Consider the following 20,777-nt stretch of genomic DNA (forward strand, 5'->3'; position numbering starts at 1 on the left):
CAGATGCAACAACGACAATGCAGACAATGCTAGAGAAACTGGTATAGAAGAGACCAACTATGCACCTAGAAAAAGAGAAAATCACCACCCCTTCATGATACCGCTCGTGCGCGGTCCGCGCGACTTGCGCCTCGAGCCCGCGTACCGCGCCTTGACTGCCTCGTTGACATAGTCGTCGTCCGAGTCGGTATCCGAGCCCGACTCGCTGCTGTTGCCTGCGGCCTCAGCGACGGCGGGTTGGGACGACGTGGCACCGTTGGCCGCACTCGAGCTCCGAGTCAGCGCCGACCACATACCCGCGCCGACGGCGCGCCCCTGTCTCAGCAGGTCCTTGGGTAAGCTGCCGAGTGTGGGGATCGAGCTCGACGGCTGCGGCACGGGCTGCGACCGGCGCGAAAAGTTGAGGACGGGAAGAGGAGGGTACAGGCTCTTGCCTGCGCCTTCGTCATCCGACGAGAGGGCACTTAAGCCGTCGTCCGAGTCGTCCTCGGGCTTGCCGTTGGCGTTGGACGACGGCTCAGCGGGCATCGACTCGGGCGCTTGCGTCTCCTGGAGCAGGGCCGGAGGCAGCGGGTTGTACGCCTGCGTCTCTGGCAATTGGGACGGCTGCGTCATGAACAGCGGCGCGTCCTCCTGCGACTGCGACAGGCGGGTGCGACGGCGCACAGGCGAGGACTGGGTCTCGGGGACAACGGGCTGCGCCTGAGACGACGCGGCGACCGACGAAGACGGTGTGCCATTTGGCTGCTGAGCTGCCGGGGGGAGAGAAGACGGGGGGAGGCTCGTGCTCTCCTCGTCATTCTCCATGCGAGCCTGGAACCGCGCACCGCTGACCTGAGACGCCTCAAAGTCGAGCTCAGGCTCCTCGGGGATGACAGCGTTGCTTCCCAGCCTCTTCGGCAGCACGGGCGATGACTGGAGGGGGTCGCTAGACGCTGAGCCCCGAGTGGTCCGTGTCGATCTGGTGTGCGAGGTCGCCTGGCTATGGAGCGGCGATGGCGGCTCTGTCGCCTTGGTGGCGCGCGTCGTAGGCTGGGTTGCGGGCGGAGAGTCGCGAGATGCCGCCCTAGTAACTCGAGCAGGTAACTGGCTGGAGTCGCGCGATGCGGTCCTGGTCATTCGCGTGGTCGGCTGGCTGGCAGCGGCCTCGCGCGACGCTGCCCTGGTCGCACGCGCCGGAGGCTGGCTTGCAGGCGGCTCCTTTGACGCCGCCCTTGTGACACGCGGCGTTGGCTGGCTGGCGGGAAGGGCACGCGTAGATCGTGTGCTCCTTCGCACAGGCTGCGAGCTGGTCTCCGATGCCTCCTCTTCGGCCGGGGGAGGAGAGAGAGATGGCTCGCGCTCAACCGGCTTGGGGTTCTTCGGCGGCCGTCCACGACGCTTGGGGGGCTCGACGGGTGGCGCGGGGGGAGGGGGTGTGGGGGCCGGTGTGCTGCCCGCAGACTCGCGCTCGGGAACATCGACCTGGGTGGGGGTAAAGGAGGAGGATGGCTCGGGACCATTAGAGCTGCGAGGAGGCGGCACGTCCTGATCGTCGGCCTCGTCGATGATGACTTCACGAAGGGCAATGTCACCCGGGAGGTCGTCCATCACCGGGCTTTCCCCGACACGCTCGGCTAACGTGTTGAACTTCCGAGAACGGGAGCTGGGGCTGGACGCCTGAGAGCTTTCAGGCTGCTTGAGAGCCGCGACAGCCGGCGCCGGCGCGGGCTCGTCAACGTCCATTGCGTCGTCGCTGGCGGCCTCCTCGACAGCAGCGTCATTGCTGTCGGGAGTCACGGCGCTGGTGCTCGAGTCGGGGCTGGAGCTGGCGCGGGCCGCTTCCTTCACAGCATCGCCATCCTTGGGCGTCGCAGTGCCCACGCTCGAGTCCGCGCTGGAGCTATCGCTGTCCGCCTCCTCGGCAGCATCATTGCCGTTCGGCGTCACAGCGCCCGTGCTCGAATCGCTGGAGCTGGAAGCACTCGAGTCAGGCTCCTCCACTGTCATTGTGGTTTCGGCAACAACCTCACTGAGGATAGCCTCCCGTCTGGCCTTCTCAGCTTCGCTCTCGCCGTCCGATTCTGGCTCGGCGGGTCCCGCGGGATCCGCGTCCTCCAAGTCGCCAATCGAGCTGTCGGAACCGCGTCTCTGGGTGGCAGGGCGCTGTAACTCGTCATCAGAGTGCTCGCTGTCCGAGACGGCCTCGCCAGCCTCGACCGGGTGCATCGAGGCGGCGGACGCGCGGGCCTGGCGCTTCTGGCGCTTGCTCAGCGGCTGAGTCATGATCTGGCGCATGAGATCGGCTGGGTCGACGTCGCCAGCCTCGCTCGACGAGTCGTCGCTGTCATTGCCGTCCGACTCGGAGCTCGACTCGGATTCGTACGACGAGGTAGACTCGGACTCGGACGACGACGACTCGGAGGCCGAGTCTCCAGTCTCGATGACCGCGTCCGACACGCTGAGGCCGGACATGGAACCTGGTCGGCGGGGGCGGGCTAAGGCCTTCAAGTGGATCGCCTGGGGGTAGAACGGCGTTTCAGGGGTGTTGACACCGTTGGCGCCGACTGCCGGCGTGCTGGCGGCAGACGACATCGACGATTCGCTGTCCTCAGACGCCCTTGCAACCGCCTCGCGGGACAATGGAGTCGACGGTGCCGAGGGTTCTAACCTTCTGTTACCAATGCTCAGGAAGTTGTTGGCAGCGGGAGCAGGCTTCTTGGGGCTGGCGCCGGGTCGAGGAGTTCCAGTGTTGACCTTGGCGGCGACCGAAGTGAGGCGAGAGATCCATTGTTTGATCGAGTCGCACACCGTGTCGGAACTCTCCTCGTACTCGGCCTCAATGTCGGCTGCAGTGACGTAGGCGCTCGGTCTTCTTGGCTTGGCGTTGGCGGCCTCCTTCATGCGGACGAGCTCGGCGCGGCGCTCCTCGAGCCTCTCGCGGAGGCGGTCGACACCAGCGGCGACAGCTGGGCAGTCGCGATGAATGTGGTCAGCCTCCTTGCCGCAAAGGGCGCAAGGGATGTTGTTCGAGTAGCTGTCGCTGGCTGGGGGCTGCACCGCTGCAGCCTCCGGGCTGGGCTCGTTCTCGGCGTCGATTACGAGCCCATTGGCAGGCTCAGCAGCTTCAAGGCTCGCCGATTCCTGCGCAGGGGCTGTGTTCTCTTCGCCATTGGCCGCAGTCGCATTGACGCTGCTCTGAGCCTCCTCTTGGGCTACCGACACGGCCGACTCCACATCCTCCACAGCCTCCTCTCTCGACGAGGGGGACGCTGGAGTGTGAGCCGAGCTGCTGGGCTGGGGCGTGGCTGGTACGGGGGTGGCAGCCGCACGCTTGGCAGTGCCATTCGCGGTGGGAGTAGCGGTAGGAGTTGCCGTGAGCGCAGGCGCCCAGGGAGCTCGAGGCGGTGTATCTCTCGGCCACCATGGCACGCGGCCATCCGATGACCCCGCCGGGGAGGCAGTTTCAGCCGGCTGGCGCGCAGGAGTCGACGGAGCAGGAGTCGATGGAGCAGGAGTCGACGGAGATGGGGCTGTTGCTGGAGCAGCTGCTAGGGCAGCTGGCGCCGGGGCCGTCGTTGGAGCCGCCGCCGCGCTCGCTGCCTCCTCTGCTGCCCGCTTCTCACGCGAGAGACGGATGATGGTGCTTGTCAGGCTCTCTCCCGGTCGTGCGTACTTGACATAGTCGGGGACGACGCTGGGGGTTGTGCTGGCCTTGGTAGGTGATGGGGCCCGCGGCGCCCTGGAGGGGGTTGCGGGGGCCGGCGCGATCTTCCTAGGAGAAGCAGGGGCTGGCGCAATCTTCCTCGGAGAAGCCGGGGCCGGCGACGACGGGGCGGCCGCTGCTGCAGGCGCCACTGGGGCCGCCGGCGCGGCTGTTGAAGCGGCCGTCACAGCCTCCGAGGCGCTTGACGTCCTCGCCTTGCGACGCGCAAGGGGCGCCTTTGCAGCTGTGGTGCTCGATTCCGCGTTGCTCGGAGCCGGAGCCGAAGTCGATCCAACAGCAGGTGATGCCACGGGTCCGGGCACAGGTGTCACCGTCTCAACCACAGGGGGGACGGTGCCTACCACTGGGACGGTGCCGACAATGGGGGGGAAGTCTGAAGCGCGGCGCTTCTTGGGCTCGGGAGCAGGCTTGGGAGCAATCTTGACGTTGCTGGGACTGGCGGAGGCTGCTGGGGCTTTCTTGGCCGCTGGCCGGGGAGCTGCTGGGGAGGCAACCTTTGCCGTGGTCACGGGAGAGGCTGTCACAGGCGAGGCCGTTGGTAAGTCGACCGTCTTGGCCTTCTTCGCGGCAGGCTGATCGGCGCCGTCGTCAGGCTCGGCGTGTGCGGCCTGGCTCAGAGGGCTGGGGCGCGCAGGCTTGTACTTGGCTGCGGCCGCCGAGACTGGGAGCGCGGTGGGCGAAGTGCTGGTGCTCGGCGGCGACGCGGCCGTGGGCTGGGGTGTGGCCGATGCCGCCGCGCCCTCGTTGGCATTGCTGCTCTTCCTCCTCCGCCTCCGCTTTGTTGCCGTGGTCGCGGCTGCTGGCCCGTTGGCCAGCACTAGGGGCGGGTTCGTGAGCTGCTTCGGCGGCGTTGGCTTGGAGACCTGGGCCGGGGCCGGGCGCGATGGGGGTGTAGGTGTCGAGGGTGGAGAGTCGGAGGGGAGGTTGATGATGACACGCTTCTGCGAGCGCGGGGTGTCGCTGTTGCCAGGCGTCCGCAAGGCCGACTTTGGTGTCGCGATGACGCTATTTGGCTGGCGGACGGGGGCGGCAGGGGCAGTGTCGCGGGCCTTGCCCTTGTCGACGGCGACCGGTGCTGGATTGCTCGACTTGGCCACCGCCGGCGCCGGCACCTCTGGCGTCGCCGGCTGGCTGCCTAACAGCGCCGAGTAGACGCGCACCGTCTCGGTCTTGGACTTTGTCGCGTGCGCTCGGGCCTTGACGGCCTGGAAGTCGAAGTCTGCCGTTAGCTGGTGCCGCGAGCCGCCGCCACTCACCATCCCAAATCTCCTGCTCGACGCCGCCGGCGCGGACGTGCACGAGACGCAGGCCGAGAACGGAGACGCCAAACTCCTTGGCAATCTTAGGGATGAGCGAGTCGAGGGATTTCTTCGAGTCTGCGGGTGTGAGTGGGGCCTTGGTTCGACTGGCGTGAGACACTCACCTAGTTTACGAGAGTATGTTTTACCGCTACCGACGAGGCTAAAGTCGACCTTTGCACTGTCGGTCGACGAGGACGACGGGGTCGCCTGGGCGGTTGACGGTGTCGAGTACGAGCTGGACCCGCTGCGCGACTTTTTCGACTTTCTGGGCGAGGGAGCGGCTGGGCTGCTCGAGCCCGTTGCCCCCTCGCCAGTGGGCGACGATGGGCGCTTCCGCTTTGCCATTGCTGGGCCCGGCGTTGCGGGTTGACGCTGGTGGTCGGGTTGGATGTCGAGAGGAGAGAGGGTTGGAGGAAAATGACGAACCAGGAATCAAATTGACCAAGGGTAGGTCACTTACTCGATTTCAGGCACCACCAACGACTTCGGGCCTCACCGGCGGAGGGGAGCAGACAAAAGTTGAACATCGGCGACCCCACTGCGACTCTTTCAACAACAACAACACTCTCGACAAAAGCAATGCTCGGCCTCTCCCTGCGACCCGCAGCCCCGGCCCTGCGCGCATTCTCCACCTCGGCGTGCGCCGCCAACGCCGCGGCCGCCGCGCCAAAGGTCCCCGTCGCGCTCATCGCCAAGCTCCGCAAAACCCACCCCGTCCCCATGTCGCAGGCGCGCGAGGCGCTCGAAAAGTCCAACCTCGACCTCGACGCCGCCGTGGCCTACCTCACGTCGGCCACCTCTTCCGCCGCGCTGAAAAAGGCCGACAAGGTGGCGAGCCGGACGACCGACGAGGGGACCATCGCAGTGTCCCTCCTCGGCGGAAGACGAGTATCGATCGTCCAGCTGGCGTGCGAGACTGATTTCGTCGCGCGCAACGACGTCTTCCTCTCGGCGGCCCGCGGCATCGCCGACACGGCCGCGTTCCTCGACGTGCCGAACGACACGCCCGAGGCGCCGCTCCCCGCCGGCGCTGACCCGATCCAGACGTTCCCCGTCGACGCGCTGCTCTCGGCCCCGCTCATCTCGCTGCCCGAGGGCGGCGCGCAGCCCGCCGCGGACGAGGCCAAGACGGTCAAGCAGGTGCTCCTCTCGTCGTTGGCACAGACGAGCGAGAACCTCAAGCTCGTGCGCGCGGCGTCGTTCGCCGCGCCCTTCCCCGGGTCCCCGGCCGTGCGCTTCGTGCCCGGCGCGTACACGCACGGCGGGGCCGGCACGACGGGCAAGGTCGGCGGCGTGGTGGTGCTGCGCGTCGAGAGCGCGTCCGACAAGCCGATCAACACGCTCGTCTCGGGCGCGGCCGGCGCCGAGCTCGACAAGAAGCTGCAGGCGCTGGCCCGCAGCCTCGCGCGCCAGGTCGTCGGGTTCCCCACCAAGGCCGTGTCGCCGGGCAACGGCGTGGCGGAGGAGGAGGCGCTCCTCACGCAGCAGGCCATGATGCTCGGCAGCGACAAGCCGGTCGCCGAGGTGGTCGCCGACTTTGGCAAGGAGAACGGCGTGGCGGTCGAGGTCGTGTCCATCCGCCGCTGGAGCACCGAGGACGAGCTGGCACCGGCGGAGGAGGCCAAGGAGGCGTAGTGGCGTAGTAGCACTGTAGAGACATGGGCGCGGCTGCACATGGCGCGCGGCCCGACACGCGGCATCACTCATAGGCAGAGGCCCGCGCCGCAGGCGTGGGCTGGGGGTGTTGGAGCGGGCTTAGCAGGGTTAGAGGCGAATCCTCTGTGACGCGTTGTGCGGCTGACCCAACTCACTAACAAGACCTATGCATGCTACACTAATGGTTCTATGTTCTACAGATTATGCCTTGGGTGGTGTTGTCGGCTCCGTCGCTACCCCCGCCGCCTGCTCGAGCCCCTTGGCCGCGGCCTCGAGGTCGCTGGCAGCACTCTTGACCCGCTTGAGCCGCTCGCCCTCGTTCAGAGTCTGCTCGCTCACTGCCGGCGTGTGCACGTGCACCGTCTCGGACGACGCGTGGCGCGACGCGCCGTGCTTCCGCTCCTTCTGCTCCTGGACCCACGCCTTGCCCTCGGCCTTGAGCTTGGCGTCGTCCTCGCGCTTGAGGTTTACGCGGTCGATGAAGAAGATGGTGATGAAGAAGCACGCGCCGACGAGCGGCACGCAGAAATAGAAGCACGCGTTGATGCCGCGGTTGTACGCGGCGCGGACTGCCGCCATCTGCGCGGCGTCGAGCCCGAGCAGCTCGAGTTCGGTCGGGCTCGAGAGGATCGCCGAGACGATGTCGGCGTCAAACTCGGAGCGCATGCGCACGCGCGCAATGTTGTTGACGATGGCCGTGCACGCCGCGAGCGCGACCGTGCCGCCGAGCATGCGGAGAAAGTTGCGGCAGCCCGTCGCCGTCGCCATGTCCTTGCGGCTCACGCTCGCCTGGATGGCGATGAGGGAGGTCTGGAAGGTCTGGCCGGCGCCCACGCCGACGAGGACTTGGAAGCCGTAGATCCGGGCGTTGGACGTGTCGGGCTGGAGGGAGGACAGCAGGCCGAGGCCGATCGTCCAGATGAAGAAGCCGACCATGAGGTTCCACTTGTAATCGCCCGTCTTGGAGACGAGGAAGCCGGAGGAGAAGGAGAAGACGACCTGCACGAAGACGAGGGGGAGCATGGACACGCCGGATTGGATGGGCGACTCGCCGCGGACCACCTGGAAGTACTGGGGGAGGTAGTAGAGGGTCGCGTAGAAGGCCGCGCCGTTGCAAAAGGTCGTCGCCATGCTCGCCGCCACAGTCTTGTTGCGGAAGATGTACATGGGGATGAGGGGGAGGGGGACGAAGCGCGCCTCGACCACGACGAAGACGACGAGCAGCGCGCAGCCGAGCACGAGCGGAGCGACGACGGCGGCAGACGCCCAGGGGTAGAGCGTGCCGGCCCAGCTGAGCGCGAGGAGGACGAGTACGGCCCACGCGAGGGTGAGGAGCGAGCCGTAGTAGTCTAGCTTTGCGAGCTTCTCGCGCACGCTACCTTGCACGGGCTTGAGGGGGAGGAGGAAGACGATGGTGACGATGGCGAGGGCCGTGAGCGGCAGGTTGATGTAGAAGCACCATCGCCACGTGACCTTTTCCGTGAAGATGCCGCCGAGGATCGGGCCGGCAGAGTTTGCGATGGCGACGACGCCGCCAGTGATGCCCTGGTACTTGCCGCGGTCTTTGAGGGACACGACGTCGGAGATGATGATCATGGCGAGGGTGAGGATGCCGCCGCCGCCCAGGCCCTGGATCGCGCGGAAGACGATCAGCTGGATCATGGTGCGTGCCAGCGCGCAGGCCAGCGAGCCCAAGAAGAAGATGGTCAGGCTGCCGAGCAGGACGGCTTTGCGGCCAAAGATGTCGCTCAGGCGGCCGTAGACGGGCTGTAGGGCCTGCAAGGGGTGTCAGTGGGCTCGAGTCTGGCGTGGGCTCATTGCCATGGCTGCACCACCACTCACAGTCGACGTCAGCATGTACGCCGTGCCGACCCAGGACGCGATCGACGCCTGGTTGAAGACGCGGCCGAGGGTGGGGAGGGCGGTGGTTACGCTGGGGTGTGAGCAGGTGGCACCGAGGCTGGGAGCCCCACTTACATTGTCTGGTCGAGCAGACTGCAGAACAGTGCGCAGTTGAGGCCGACGAAGATCACCGCCACCTGTTTCCAGGGAAGGAGGTTGGTTTGGTCCTGGAGCGCGTACTTGTCGTTTGCCGGCGGCTCGTCTGGGGTAGTAGTGGTTGGCGCCGCAGCACCCTCGATGGCCTTTTCCTCATCGCCGACCTTTCTCGACGCCACGGACCCCACCTCACTCCCCTCATCGTGGGGGTCCAGCCGCGCACCGTCCTTTGCCACATCGACAAACTCGCCCGTCTCGTGCGTCGCCATGCGCCGCAGGCTGTGCGAGGCGTGGAACGAGTGGGACGAGGGGGCTCGGGCGAGGGGGGCGGCGGGGGCGATGTCTTGTGGTCGGCGAGTGCGGGAGGGGGGCCTGGAGAGCGGGGTGGGGTCTGGCATGGCTTGGGATGCCGGCGTGTTTGTCTGTGCGCTGGGTGTTGGTGGTCGTGCTGCGTCTGAGGACATGCTGGCGTCGGTGCCTTCGGCAACTTGGCCTATGGGGAGTCGTGTGCCACAAGTGGGTCGAATCAGCCCGTGTCGCGGTTATCGTCGTGTGAGATGAATGGCAGCGATCCCTGCCCCTCAGTGATATATATCCCCTACTCCCCTTCGCTGCGCTGCGCTCGGCGACCGCTCTGTTGCGTGGGTCAGCGTGGATATGGGACGTTGTAAAATGACCGCCGCAAAGCAGTCGGAGGAGGCCGAAAAGGCATAAAAGCCGAGGCAGGCGAGTGTTATGTAAGCCAGACATTACGAAAGGGGAGCGACTGAAGCGATATTGCCGGCGAGTCAAGCGACGGGGGTCGAGCGAGGAGGGTGTTGAGGGGACGAGGGCCAACGGCGCGTCGCTTGGAAGTCACACGGCGGCGATGCGCGACGGTGGTCGCCGAGGGAAGGCGCTTGGAGTGTGAGGTAGAGGCCGAGTCAGTGGTCACGGGCTGGGAGACTCGTGAGCAGCCCTTCCATACCGCCCCATGTCGCGTCTGTCGCGAGCCAGTGAGCGACACAGCTTCGGTCAGACGCGACAAGCCTCACGGTCCTGGCCGGACCGAGCGCCGGGCCTGTGGTCGCACGAGTCGTCAACAGACGGCGGCCGGCTGGGTCTGCATGCATGCAAGTCCGTCACCGCGCAGGTCGCCGTGGTTCGGCGCCGACGAACGTGGCCGTGGGTTGCTGCGCCTTGGGGCCGTTCTACGTCCCACGGCCCGTTCGGCTGCCGTGTCTATTCCCATCGGTGCGGGCCAGTCGTGTGATCCTTCCCCGCGCTGTGGTTGGCTCCCGCCTCAGCAGTCGCCGTGACGTGGCGTCGTGCTGGTGTGCGCGACGCACCGCTCGCTGCGTCGCTGGGTCGCTCGCCCCGAGCCAAACTTGGTCCGCGCGTCATTGTGGAGCTTGTTGGTCGCAGTCGGCTATTTGGAGCAAGCTAAAGCAGTGACCACTCGCACGTGTCTGATCGAGAGTGGGGGATTGGGTCAGACGGTGAGGTCGGGAAATAAGTTATCAGCGGTTAGTTGTATCAGCGGGGCGAGGGGGCAGAGGGGTGAGCGGTGAGCGGGGGTGAGCGGTGGAGCAGAGAGCACGAGCATGTCAATGTCGAGGGAGAGTGCGTGTTAGAAGAAATTTCTGAAAGCAGATTGGGGTGAGTGGGCGTCCGTTGTGTCCAAGTCAATCAGGGGTCAGCATCTCGCCACCCAAAAACAAAGGGACCACCACATCTCATCCTCCCATCGCACTCATCACCCACCAAACAGCCCACCCACAATGGCCTCGCTCGTGGCCAAGTCGCCAGCACTGCTCGCGATCCAGCGGGAGAAGCCGCCCAGCCTCGCCGGCTCGACGGCCAGCCTGTCGGCGCGCGAGCTGATCGAGGACGCCGAGGACGAGGTGACCGTGCTCGTCCCGCAGCCCCTCTTCACCTTCCTCACGTCGGCCGACCACACGGTCACGGCGTGCCTCGCCAACTCGACGATCGACAGCCCGGTGCGCGTGATCGCCGAGCACCTCTTCGGGCTCGACTACGGCTCGTTCAAGCAGTGGACGCAGGAGGAGAAGGCCATGGCGCCGCCGAGTGCGCCAGCGACGCCAAAGGGCGTCCGCGCATGGCTGCACAAGCTGAGCCTCAAGCCCAAGCCGAAGCGACAGCACGCGTTGAAGGAGCACGTCGAGGCGGGGTCGGCAGAGGACGACAGCGACGTCGAGCAGGTCGTCGACGACCACTACTCTGCAATTGAGCGTCTCAACCCCGAGCAGCTGGCAGAGGTGAAACGCTGTGGCCAGTGGCGCGGCGCAGAGCCGAGCGAGGCGTTTTTGAATGTACGTATTGTTCGCGGCGGTGGTGGCTCCGGGGCAGGACGTTGCTCACCCCTCAGATCTACGCCCAGGCCATCCTCACGCTCGAGAAGAATGTGCTCAACGGGCTGGTGTCGCCGCCGCTCATGGGCTCGACGGGCGTCGCGCCGCTCACGCTCATCTCGCACACCACCGACATTGTGCAGCACTACGCGGATATCATCGTGGCCGCCGAGCACGAGATCTTCTTTACGACGAATGTGTGGGAGGCGTCAAAGTCGGCCGCGGCCATTAAGGACGCGCTGATAGAACTGTCGCGGCGGACGGTCGAGCGGGGCGGGGAAAAGGTCGTGGTCAAGATCAGTACGTTGTGTGGCCGTGGGCGTGAGCGACTGCTGACGCTCACCACAGTGTATGACCGCGGCGGTGTGGCGCCGTCTGACGGCCGCGTACACCAGATTGTCGAGCCCAGCGTCTACTCGTCGCCAGCTGTCGGACTGCCAACGCCAGAGGAGATCCCGGGCCTCGAGCTCGAGGTGCAAAACTACCACATCCCGCCCGTGGGCACGTTCCACCAGAAATGCCTCGTGATCGACCGCAAAATCGCGTCCCTGTCGTCCAACAACATCCAGGAGCGCGGCGACGTCGGGTTCATGGTGCAGCTGGAAGGGCCCGTGGTCCAGAGCATCTACGACACGGCCATCCTGTCGTGGTGGACGAGCTTCCACCCGCCGCTCCCGCTGCTGGGCCAGGCGCCGCACTACCCCAAGAAACTCGACGCCAGCTTCTTCAAGTTTGGCGCGGATCTGCCGGCCATGAGCGTCAAGGAGGACGCGGCGGTCATTGCCGAGCGCACGCGGCAGCGCCTGGCCAAGCTCAACGCCGTGGGCAAGAAGCTCGACAGCGAGGCGTCGACGCCGGTGCAGTCGTCGACGCCTGTGCCGTCGACCCCGGTCGTCGAGGCCCCCGAGGCCGAACCCGCGCCGACGACTCCGACCGAGCCAGCCCGCGCATTCAACCCCATCATCCTGCACGAGCCGCACGCGCCCTTCCCCGTCGCCGTGATCAACCGCACGCCGCGCGCGCTCCGCGGCCAGGGCGACGGCTACGTGCCCCAGAACCTGGCCTGGCTCGCGGCCATCAAGTTTGCCCAGACGTCGGTGTTTATCCAGTCGCCGACGTTTTCCGCCAAGCCGATCGTCTCGGCCGCGCTGGATGCCGTACGCCGCGGCGTGCTCGTCGAGATCTACGCCGACCTCGAGTTCAACGACGAGGGCGAGATCAGCGCCGACGGCCTGGCCAACCGCAACGTCGCGGCCTTCATGTACTCGCAGCTCGCCGAGGCCGAGCGCGACAACCTCAGGATCTACTGGTACACTGCCAAGGACCAGCACACGCCCCTCACGGCGCGGCACACGTGCCACATCAAGCTCATGATTGTCGACGGCACCATCGCCATCACGGGCAACGGCAACGTCAACCACCAGAGCTGGTTCCACTCGCAGGAGCTCAACATTCTCGTCGACAGCGAGCAGCTGTGCACCGACTGGCGCGCTGGCATCGACTCGAACCAGAACACGAGAGTGTGCGGTCGCGTCCAGCCCGACGGCGTGTGGCGCGACGCCGCGGGCAGGGAGCTGCCCACGCGCGCGAGCACGCCGCTCGCCGCGTCGCCGTCGCTCGGCTCGCCGGTCCCGTCGACAAAGAAGCTCGCATAGTCTCTTCTTCTCTCCGGGCATTGCGTCTCTATAATTGTACCACCACCACCGCATCACACACTCCATAATGCACACTGCATGCACATCCTCGCATGGGCAAGAGCTACAGGTTACAAGATACATTTCCAGCGTTGCAACGCCAGCTGCAAAATGGTACTTCATACAGGAGGTGACTTAGACCCGGCCCCACGTAGGCACCCGCGGTGCGGGCTTGCTGGCGCCGCTCAGCACGCCAGTGACCGTTGGCATGCCAGATTCGAGATGCACCGCGCGCTGGTGCCACTGCTCGAGCTTGCGCTCGCACTGCCGCGCATAGTCGAGCAGCACCGGGAGATTTTCGGGTGTCAGGGCGATGAAGATTTCGTCGCCGCCTGCTCTCAACCCGCCGTCCGAGCGCGAGCGTGGGGCCTCGTCCAGCACGAGATCGGAGCCCCCGGTGCCCTGGCGGGCGGGTGACGACAGTGCGCGCGGACTGCCCTCGGCGGGGTGGCCCAGGCCCAGTGCACGCGACTTTAGTCTCATCGTGTGCTCCCCATCGCTGATGAGTGGTTTGGGCACAGGCGGCGTGGCGGGCGCGTCCGACTGACCGAGCGAAGGGCGGTGACGAGACCCGGGGCGCGTCGGCGACGCTGTTGGCGACTCTGCCACACCCAGCTGGCCGTACGTCGCGCCCTTGCCCATCTTTAGCCGGGCCAAGGCGGGAATCGACGGTTGGCGAGGCAGGTGGCTGCTGGCCACGCTGCTCCGCCTCGACCGCGACGGCGGTCTGCCGTCGACCAGCGGTGGTGCAAGCGACGCCGACGACGCGTTTCTCTGCCTGATAACGCCGTTCGGCGACGAAGGCGGTGTTGAGCGCATGAACTCGGCCCAGTTGCCCGAGCTCTGGCGGAAGATATTCTTGATGCTCGGTCGTCTCTTCTTGGACGCCTTGGGTGAGCCCTCGGTCCCAGAGGTCACTGGCAACGTGGTGAAGCTGCGCTGAGTCTGGTACATGCCGTCGGTGGCGGCAGTCTGCAGAGGCGACTCGGGTGGCGACTCCAACTCGTCCAGCGTCGTCGTCTTGATCGGTGGTGGGCGGTGGCCGCGCTTGGGCTTGACCGGGGTCTGGACCGTTCCGCCAGGCGAAGTCTGCGCGGTGGGAAGTGGCGGCAGCTGCGACTTTCGGCGCATCGACTTGAGAAAGTCTTTCAGCCCAGTCATGCCCGAGCGGCCGCCCTTGGGCTGTGCCATCTGGCCAGCAGTCTCGGGCGAGGGGTACGACGGCGATGGCCACACGTAGCCATCGGCCGGCGAGCCGTTCGTGCCGTTGGGGCCCGAGTTTTGCCTCGCAGGCATTGGGGGGACGACAGAAGAGCGTTGCGTGTTGGTCCACTGCGGAGGGGGCATCTGCTGGGACGGGGTCTTTTGCAGCTCGGCCTGGGCTAGAGCAGCCGCAGCGCGGGCAGCCGCCTGACGATCCACTGTCGCAACCACCGAATCGCTGGCCTCGACAGGCGTCGTCAGCATGGTCCGGAGCACCTCGAGCTGGCGTTTGGAGAGGTCGTGGCGTCCAGTTGAAGCGCGGTACGGGTCAGGCGGAGGCGACGCCTTGGGCGGGCCGCCGACGCCAGTGTGGAAGACGTCGACGGGTGGGTCCGACATGGTCGACTTGCGCGACGTGGTGATGGTCGCCATGGTCGACGTCGAGAGCTTGCTCGACGTTTCGCTCAGCGACCTCGCCTCGTCTGCTCCCGAGATTTGCCTTGACGAGGCCGTGCTGGGAGGGCCCATCGGCACGTCGGCATCCGCCGAGCCAGTCGACCCGACTTCAATAAGCACGGTGGCCATCTCCCACCACTGCGAGTACTCCTTTTCCAGGGCGACAAACAGCTTGGTGTCGTCCTCCGAGCCGATGGTTAAGACGTCGTTGGTGACGCGCTCGTGCGTGTCGACGAGGATCTTGAGTGCTGCGGCGTCAGTCTCGGTATCGTCGCCCAACTCACCTTGGATCCCGCCCGCAAACTTCTTGACCGCGCCAATGCCACGCTTCAGCTCCTTTTGCTTGGCCATGACCTCTGTGGGGATAACAAAGTCGTTGAACGAGGTTCGTCTGCGTTCTTTCGGCGGCTTGCCCTTGGCAGTTGCGTCCCTCGGCGCGGCGTCGGTGGCCCAAGGATCGGGGCCCATGGACTGCGTCGTCGTCGCTGCCGGAGCCGATGCAGGGGGGTCGGTGGAGCGCTGGGGAGGAAGCACAGCCGTCTGCACTCCATCGTCGTCAAACGCCTGGCCTGGGACGACAGGCCGCTGCATCTCCACGGCCGACCGCGACGCGTCAACAGACGGCTTGGATGGCGAGCCATTGACCGTCTCCAGGGTGTGGCCGCCCGCCTTTTCGCCGCTGCCTGTCGTCGAAGTCGACGATGTGCTACCAAACTTCCACCCGCCGGACAGCCGCCTCCCGTGCTTCTTTGAAAACGAGGTGAGCCTTCTCAACGTCGTATGCGTGGAAGAAAGGCCTTGGCTGTTGCCCGAGCTCGTGATCGACGTCGCAGTGGTTGAAGGCGACGAGCTGAGGCGTGTCTGATGGGAGCTTGTTGTTGACGCTGAGGGGGGAAGAGTCGCCACCTGGGGCTGCCGCGGAGACAGACACGGCACGCTGGCGTTTACCTGGTTGTACGTCCTGGTCAGGCCGCTGTCCACCGGTCGTGGCGCTGGCATTGCCGACACTGGTCTGATCTTTTTCCTCCCAACCGGCGTCTTGCCCGTCTCGACTTCCGTGTCCGTGTCGTCCTCGTCGACCGGCGCCTCTCCTCTCGACAGCGGGCTCGAGTAGGGCACGGACGTCGCGGACATGGCAGCGGCGCGTTGGGCGTATGGCGAGCCTGGTGACGGCGACGGGAGGTGGAAGCCGGGCGAAAAGGTGCGAGGCCGGGTCGACGCTTGGACCTCGTCCTCTCCGGCCGTCGTAGGGTTGAGAGCGTAGCGGGACGAGTGCGGCGACGCCGCCATGTTGATGGACGACGAGCTGGCCACCCCATTTGGTGTCGAGTATGGGTACGGGACTGGCGACGCAGTGAGTGCGCGGTACTCGCGGTTCTGCTGCAGCAGGCTGCTGGCTGATCTCGCGCCAAAGTGGGTGCCGGCGGACTTGATAGGGCTGCCGACGCTCCCTCCAGGTGAAGGTCCTGGTCCTCCAGGCGACGGCGCTCCTGGCGAAGGAGACAACAGTGACAAGGTCGACCCCGTCGAGAACTGCCCGCTCGCCGATCTCAAGTTGACAGGCAGGGGCGGTAAAGGAGGGACGGGTGGCGAAACGGAGCTTGCAGGCGCTAGGTTGACCGCAGAGGTGCTCCGCCGTCTCCGGAAAGGCGATGTCGCCCCTGTGATCGTCAGCAGAGAACAAACAAAAGCTTACCGTCTGGTGACGCTGTACTTGGGCCAGCCGACAAGCGCTTCCAGAACCTAGGCTTTTTGCCCTTTTCAGGCTCGGGCGACTTGCTGGGGGAGCGAGAGGGGAGGGCCGAGCCGTTGGTCGACGCGGGCGACATGTTGGAGGCGGCGGGAGACCTCGAGGCAAGAGACACTACGCTTGGGCTCGACTTTGGGAGCGGCTTGCGGCTTTGTTTCGTTGGGCTGGGGACTCGTCTCAGGTCCGCGGCGACCTCGCCGCCTGATCCGAGCGGCGATGGGGTCGAGGGTTTCGAGTTTGATCTCGCACGCGTCTGCGGTGACCGACCATCAGGCGTGACATACAGGAGATTTGGCGAGCTGCGGTGGGCTGGCGATAGGCCGTGCGCAGTGAGCAAGTTTACTTCGCTTGCGCTGGCGCTGGCCACGGCCGCCTCGACGGGGACCAAGCTGGCCGACGATCTCTTGCCTAGCTTGGCTCGATGTGTGCTAACTGGTGATCCCTCGCTGCTTCGGCGGGGAGCCTTGGTCGGCGAGGCGGCGGCGACGGGGGTGACGGTCGCCAGGTTGCGGTGCGAGCCGTTTGACGGCGTCGACGGCGACGGGAGCGACGGCGAGTGCGAGTTGGAACCTCGGGGGAGCTGCAGATGAGTCGTTGGGCTGGTGGCCAACATTACCGGCGTCGCCTTTGACAGCTGCTGCCTGAACGCTGTCGGCGTCCGAGACGGTCCTGGCTCGTCCCAGTCCTCGTCAAAGCTGTCGGGGCTGTCATAGCTCGAGCGCCAGCTGTTGCCCCTCGACCCCTCCGAGAGGCCGAGAGATTCGCGCTTGGGAGTGACAATGGGGGCGGGGCGTGGTGTCGCCTGCTGCTTTGGCTTAGCAGGGAGGGAAAACTCAAAGTCGTCATCCCAGTTCTCGGTCTGGACCGGTTGTTTGCGTTGCCGTGGGAGCTTTGGGAGGTGCTTTGTCGGCGACGCTGCTGTCGGTGTTGATGCTGCTGCTGCTGGCGATGGATGCGCTGGCGTGAGGGGAGCCAGCTGCGCTCCAGCGCCAGCCGACATTGTCGCGGGTGGAGGGGACGAGCGGGGTGTGTGCGCTGGGCGGCGGCGTCGGCGGCGGCGGCGGCGCGTGATCGTCTCTTGTTAATGTCGAGTTGTAAAGCGAGTTGGCGTCATGCAGGTGGACAAGAGACAATGGCGAGGGGGGACAATGAGAGTTGCCAGTGTTGTTGGGGGGGCAGAGTGGGTTGCGAGGAAGGAGGGCGGGTGGGGGCGGCAGGGGAAGATCAGGCTGTAGCTTGGCTTTGGTGGGTGACGAGCGGCCTGTGCGAGGCGAGAGAGCGCGAGGCGGGGGGCTGCGGCGAGAGCAGCAGGGGGAGTAGCAATGTCGAGTAGGGCAATGTTGAGTGACAATGTTGTTGTTGTTGTTGATGGTGATGTCGAGTGATGCAGAGACGCGACGAGTGTGTGGGTGTGGGTGGTGTGTGTGTTTGACGCTCAATGCGTAGCGCGTAGTGCCGAGCTGCCTGGCTGCTTGCTTGCTGGCGCGTCGAGATCGCGAGATCGTGTCGTCGTCTCTTGTTGCAGTCGCCGCTGTTGTTGTGATGGTAGATGTAAGATGTCACGCTCGACGACGACGCCGCAGTGCAAAGAAAAAACAACATGAATGCATACACGCGACGAGCAGCCAGCACTCCAGGCAGGCAGCAAGCATCCGGCGCGTCTCTTCCTCCTCTCTCTCCCTCTCTCTCTCGGCTACCCCCCTTGCATCCGCGACCAACCACATGCAGCTCACGCGTCTCGTCGCCGTCCTCTGCTCGTCCCCCGGTCGGATGCATGCTGTAATGTTGGTTGCGGGACCCGCTTGCAGGATCCAATGCATGCGAGTCGCTGGGGCATCAGAGCAGAGAACTTGCGCCGTCAACAAACACGCGCGCGCGCCGCGGAAACGACAAGTCCAGGCACAAAGGCAAGGGGAAAACAGTCACGTGACTCGAAATGACTCTGGGTTCCGGATGGCAAAAGTTCGAACCCGACAGCGACAGCGACATTGACGACATCGACGACATCGACGCATCTCGCAAAACACCAGCAATGCTCTCGATAACACGGCTACTGGCAAGGGGAGGAGGACGGCTGGCAGCCCCGCTCCACGCCGCCGCCCCGCTCCGACACTACACCACGGGCGATCCCGGCCCGTCATCCTACCGCCAGACCCGCCGCCGCGAGATCCGCGAGTCGGTGGCCCAAGGCCGTGCCACGCCTCTCGCGAGCTTTGATCAGCTCCAGAGCCTGCTCGATGCACCGGAGCGGGCGCCGAGGCACAGGGCGGAGCGGACGCGGGATGAGCGCGGCGGCGGCGATCGCGGCGAGGGAAGGCGGCGCGATGGAGAGGGCCGTGGAGGTTCTGGCACGGCAGCCCGTGGTGGGCGCGGCGGGCGTGGTGGTTCCCGACAAGGCGTACAGCGCAGCGACCTACCGAGTGGCCGCGGAGAAGCCCGCGGCGAGCGCAGTGGCCGGAGCGAGCCCCGTGGCGAGCGCGGTGGCCGAGGCGGGCGTGGCGGCTACACTACCGCCCGGCCAAGACGGCCCACCGACGACTGGGTCCCGCGCGAGCAGCCTGGGCCCGACGCGACGCCATACAAAACCTCGCTCAAGATCAAGAAGTGGATCGACCGCCACCCGTCGCCGCTGTCACCGCCGCAGGTGGACGAGGTGGTCAAGATGGTGTCTGATGCGCCGGTGGCGACGGTCAACGCGGCGGTGTGGAACCTCGTCTTTGCGCTGCTCGGCCGCGAGCGCAAGTACGACCGCATGTGGAAGGCGTTCAACTTGGTGAGTGCGGGGGTGGGGCTGCGCTGACGGGCAGATGAAGCGCAAGGGCACGAAACCCAGCTCGCGCACGTTCACGACCCTGCTCAACGCGTACGCCGGGGTGGCGCATGCCTCGGCGCCGACTGCGGAGCGGTTTGCGCCGTCTGCGCGGCCGGAGCGGCTGACGCTCGACCGTGTCAACAACATCTACGAGCAGTCGCAGGTACATATCCGAAGGGCGCTGGAGTCGGGCGAGGCCGAGGACGACGACGTGGGCATTGCCTACCCGTCGGCCAAGAAGGAGGCTGCCGCCGCCGACGCGGTCAACGAGACGCAAGTCAACATCCTCCCGACCAACTCGTACCTCAAGTTCCTGGGCCGCTTCGGCATGTGGGAGGAGATGCAGCGAGTGTTCCACTCGATGGACGCGACGGGTCCGTTGTCGCCAGACCAGGTGACCTACTCGACGCTGCTCAAGGCGGCCAACAACATCGACCACTACCGCCGCTCGGCGGGGCGCCACCCCCATGCGGTGCAGCTGGAGGAATTCAACCTCGGGGCGACGGCACGCTCGCTCTGGGAGCAGGCGGTGCGCCAGCTGTGCCCCGGGGGCAGGAAGACGGCGTACGGCAAGCGCGAGCTCGACGAGGAGCTGGCGCTCACCGCGCTCCAGTGCCTCGTGTCCGGCCGGCCCGAGGACCAGCGGCTCGTCGAGCAGCTTGTCCCGCGGCTCTGGGGCCTGCCGATGTACGGCCAGGTGACGGTCGCGTCGTCCAACCCCGTCCCCGCGGGTTCGGACATGCCGGCGTCGATGAGCAACCTTCCGCGGTTCAAGCTCAACGTCAAGTCGGCTACCGCGCTCATGAGCCTGCTGGCCCGCGGCAAGGCGTCGGTCGCAGCCCACTACACGAGCAAGATTATGCAGCACGCCGAGCTGCAGAAGAGCCTCGACTTCGCGGCGCTCCGCGTCGCCGTGCACAACCTCGCCGCGAGCAACGACGTCGACGCGGCGTGGGGGATTATCCAGTCGTACCAGCCGCCGACGGGGCCCGCCGGCTGGCCGCTCGACGTGTGGCACGCCGTGCTGTCGGCGGCGCGCTGGTCCAAGGACTACGGCGCGGCGTGGGGCGCGTTCACGTACATGGCGCAGCTGGGCGAGGGCGGCAAGAAGTGGGTGTGGTCGTACCCGAACGGCCAGCGGCGTGACGTGCGCGGCGACGCGTGGGTCAAGCCGCGCGCGCTGTCCCCCGACGCCGAGAGCATGGACCTGCTGCTCAAGGCGGCAAACGTCACTGGGCTGAAGAACGTGCGCGCAGCGTTGGGCGTGTACGAGCGGTACGGACCCGACCAGTGGTTCGTGTTTGCGCAGGGCGAGCGCGGCGACGGCCTGGTGGACATGGTGGCGAGCCGCCGGCCGGGCAGCGAGCTGAGCTCGGCGTCGCGGCGGCACGTCGAGCGCGCCGTCGAGCTGGCCAAGACGCTCGAGACTGCCGCGGAGAAGGTGCTCGAGTATCCCAAGGACGAGAGGGAGAAGGAGCGGATGCAGGCGCTGGCGAGGACGGGCCGGATCGTGGCCGACAACTGGGGAACGGTGCTGCGGCGGACGGCGGCGTAGGGGCATTATAGCATACATCACACCTCATGCAACTCATCAGCTATACTTCGTCGTGCAGGCTGGCCGTGGGGAGCAGGGCGCGCCAGCCTCCCCTCGCGCCGACGCGGGCGGATATCCGCGCAAGCCACACAGCGTTGAGGTAGACGACGAGCGCGGCAGCCAGCGCGCCTGGCGTCGGCGTCAGCGAGCGGCGCCAGCGGACCCGAGCCGCACGCACCGAGGATCCAGAGGCGGTACCGCGCCCACGCGCTGGGCCGGCGCGCGAGCCTGCCGCGCTTCATCGCGGCGACCATGT

The 20,777-nt window shown here is 66.3% G+C and overlaps 7 protein-coding genes across 7 annotated transcripts; 3 read left to right on the top strand and 4 right to left on the bottom strand.

The window, feature by feature from the left end:
• Positions 1–81: 81 nt before the first annotated feature.
• Positions 82–5,352, bottom strand: Q8F55_004670 (uncharacterized protein; the record flags this gene model as incomplete). Its single annotated transcript, XM_069353177.1, has 4 exons — positions 82–3,251; positions 3,606–4,925; positions 4,963–5,082; positions 5,130–5,352. The coding sequence occupies 4 exons, from the start codon at positions 5,350–5,352 to the stop codon at positions 82–84; spliced, it is 4,833 nt and encodes a 1,610-aa protein (XP_069210595.1).
• A 234-nt stretch (positions 5,353–5,586) lies between these two features.
• Positions 5,587–6,642, top strand: TSF1 (Elongation factor Ts, mitochondrial; the record flags this gene model as incomplete). The annotated part of the gene is made up of 1 exon (XM_069353178.1): positions 5,587–6,642. One exon carries the CDS (start codon positions 5,587–5,589, stop codon positions 6,640–6,642), a length of 1,056 nt encoding a protein of 351 aa, XP_069210596.1.
• Positions 6,643–6,864: 222 nt separating this feature from the next.
• Q8F55_004672 (uncharacterized protein) lies at positions 6,865–9,146 on the bottom strand (the record flags this gene model as incomplete). The annotated part of the gene is made up of 3 exons (XM_069353179.1): positions 8,641–9,146; positions 8,506–8,596; positions 6,865–8,439 (listed from the first exon to the last, which is right to left on the bottom strand). The coding sequence occupies exons 1-3, from the start codon at positions 9,123–9,125 to the stop codon at positions 6,865–6,867; spliced, it is 2,151 nt and encodes a 716-aa protein (XP_069210597.1). The 5' UTR covers positions 9,126–9,146.
• Positions 9,147–10,421: 1,275 nt separating this feature from the next.
• On the top strand, positions 10,422–12,667 carry Q8F55_004673 (uncharacterized protein; the record flags this gene model as incomplete). The annotated part of the gene is made up of 3 exons (XM_069353180.1): positions 10,422–10,973; positions 11,030–11,312; positions 11,361–12,667. 3 exons carry the CDS (start codon positions 10,422–10,424, stop codon positions 12,665–12,667), a joined length of 2,142 nt encoding a protein of 713 aa, XP_069210598.1.
• Positions 12,668–12,841: 174 nt separating this feature from the next.
• On the bottom strand, positions 12,842–17,115 carry Q8F55_004674 (uncharacterized protein; the record flags this gene model as incomplete). Its single annotated transcript, XM_069353181.1, has 3 exons — positions 12,842–14,613; positions 14,650–16,026; positions 16,062–17,115. The coding sequence occupies 3 exons, from the start codon at positions 17,113–17,115 to the stop codon at positions 12,842–12,844; spliced, it is 4,203 nt and encodes a 1,400-aa protein (XP_069210599.1).
• Positions 17,116–18,051: 936 nt separating this feature from the next.
• Positions 18,052–20,482, top strand: Q8F55_004675 (uncharacterized protein; the record flags this gene model as incomplete). Its single annotated transcript, XM_069353182.1, has 2 exons — positions 18,052–18,888; positions 18,923–20,482. The coding sequence occupies 2 exons, from the start codon at positions 18,052–18,054 to the stop codon at positions 20,480–20,482; spliced, it is 2,397 nt and encodes a 798-aa protein (XP_069210600.1).
• Positions 20,483–20,522: 40 nt separating this feature from the next.
• Positions 20,523–20,775, bottom strand: Q8F55_004676 (uncharacterized protein; the record flags this gene model as incomplete). The annotated part of the gene is made up of 2 exons (XM_069353183.1): positions 20,523–20,650; positions 20,700–20,775. The coding sequence occupies 2 exons, from the start codon at positions 20,773–20,775 to the stop codon at positions 20,523–20,525; spliced, it is 204 nt and encodes a 67-aa protein (XP_069210601.1).
• Between the last annotated feature and the right edge of the window lie 2 nt (positions 20,776–20,777).

This window comes from Vanrija albida (assembly GCF_041260175.1).
Source record: "Vanrija albida strain AlHP1 chromosome Unknown contig_3, whole genome shotgun sequence".
Classification (NCBI taxonomy): Eukaryota; Fungi; Basidiomycota; class Tremellomycetes; order Trichosporonales; family Trichosporonaceae; genus Vanrija; species Vanrija albida.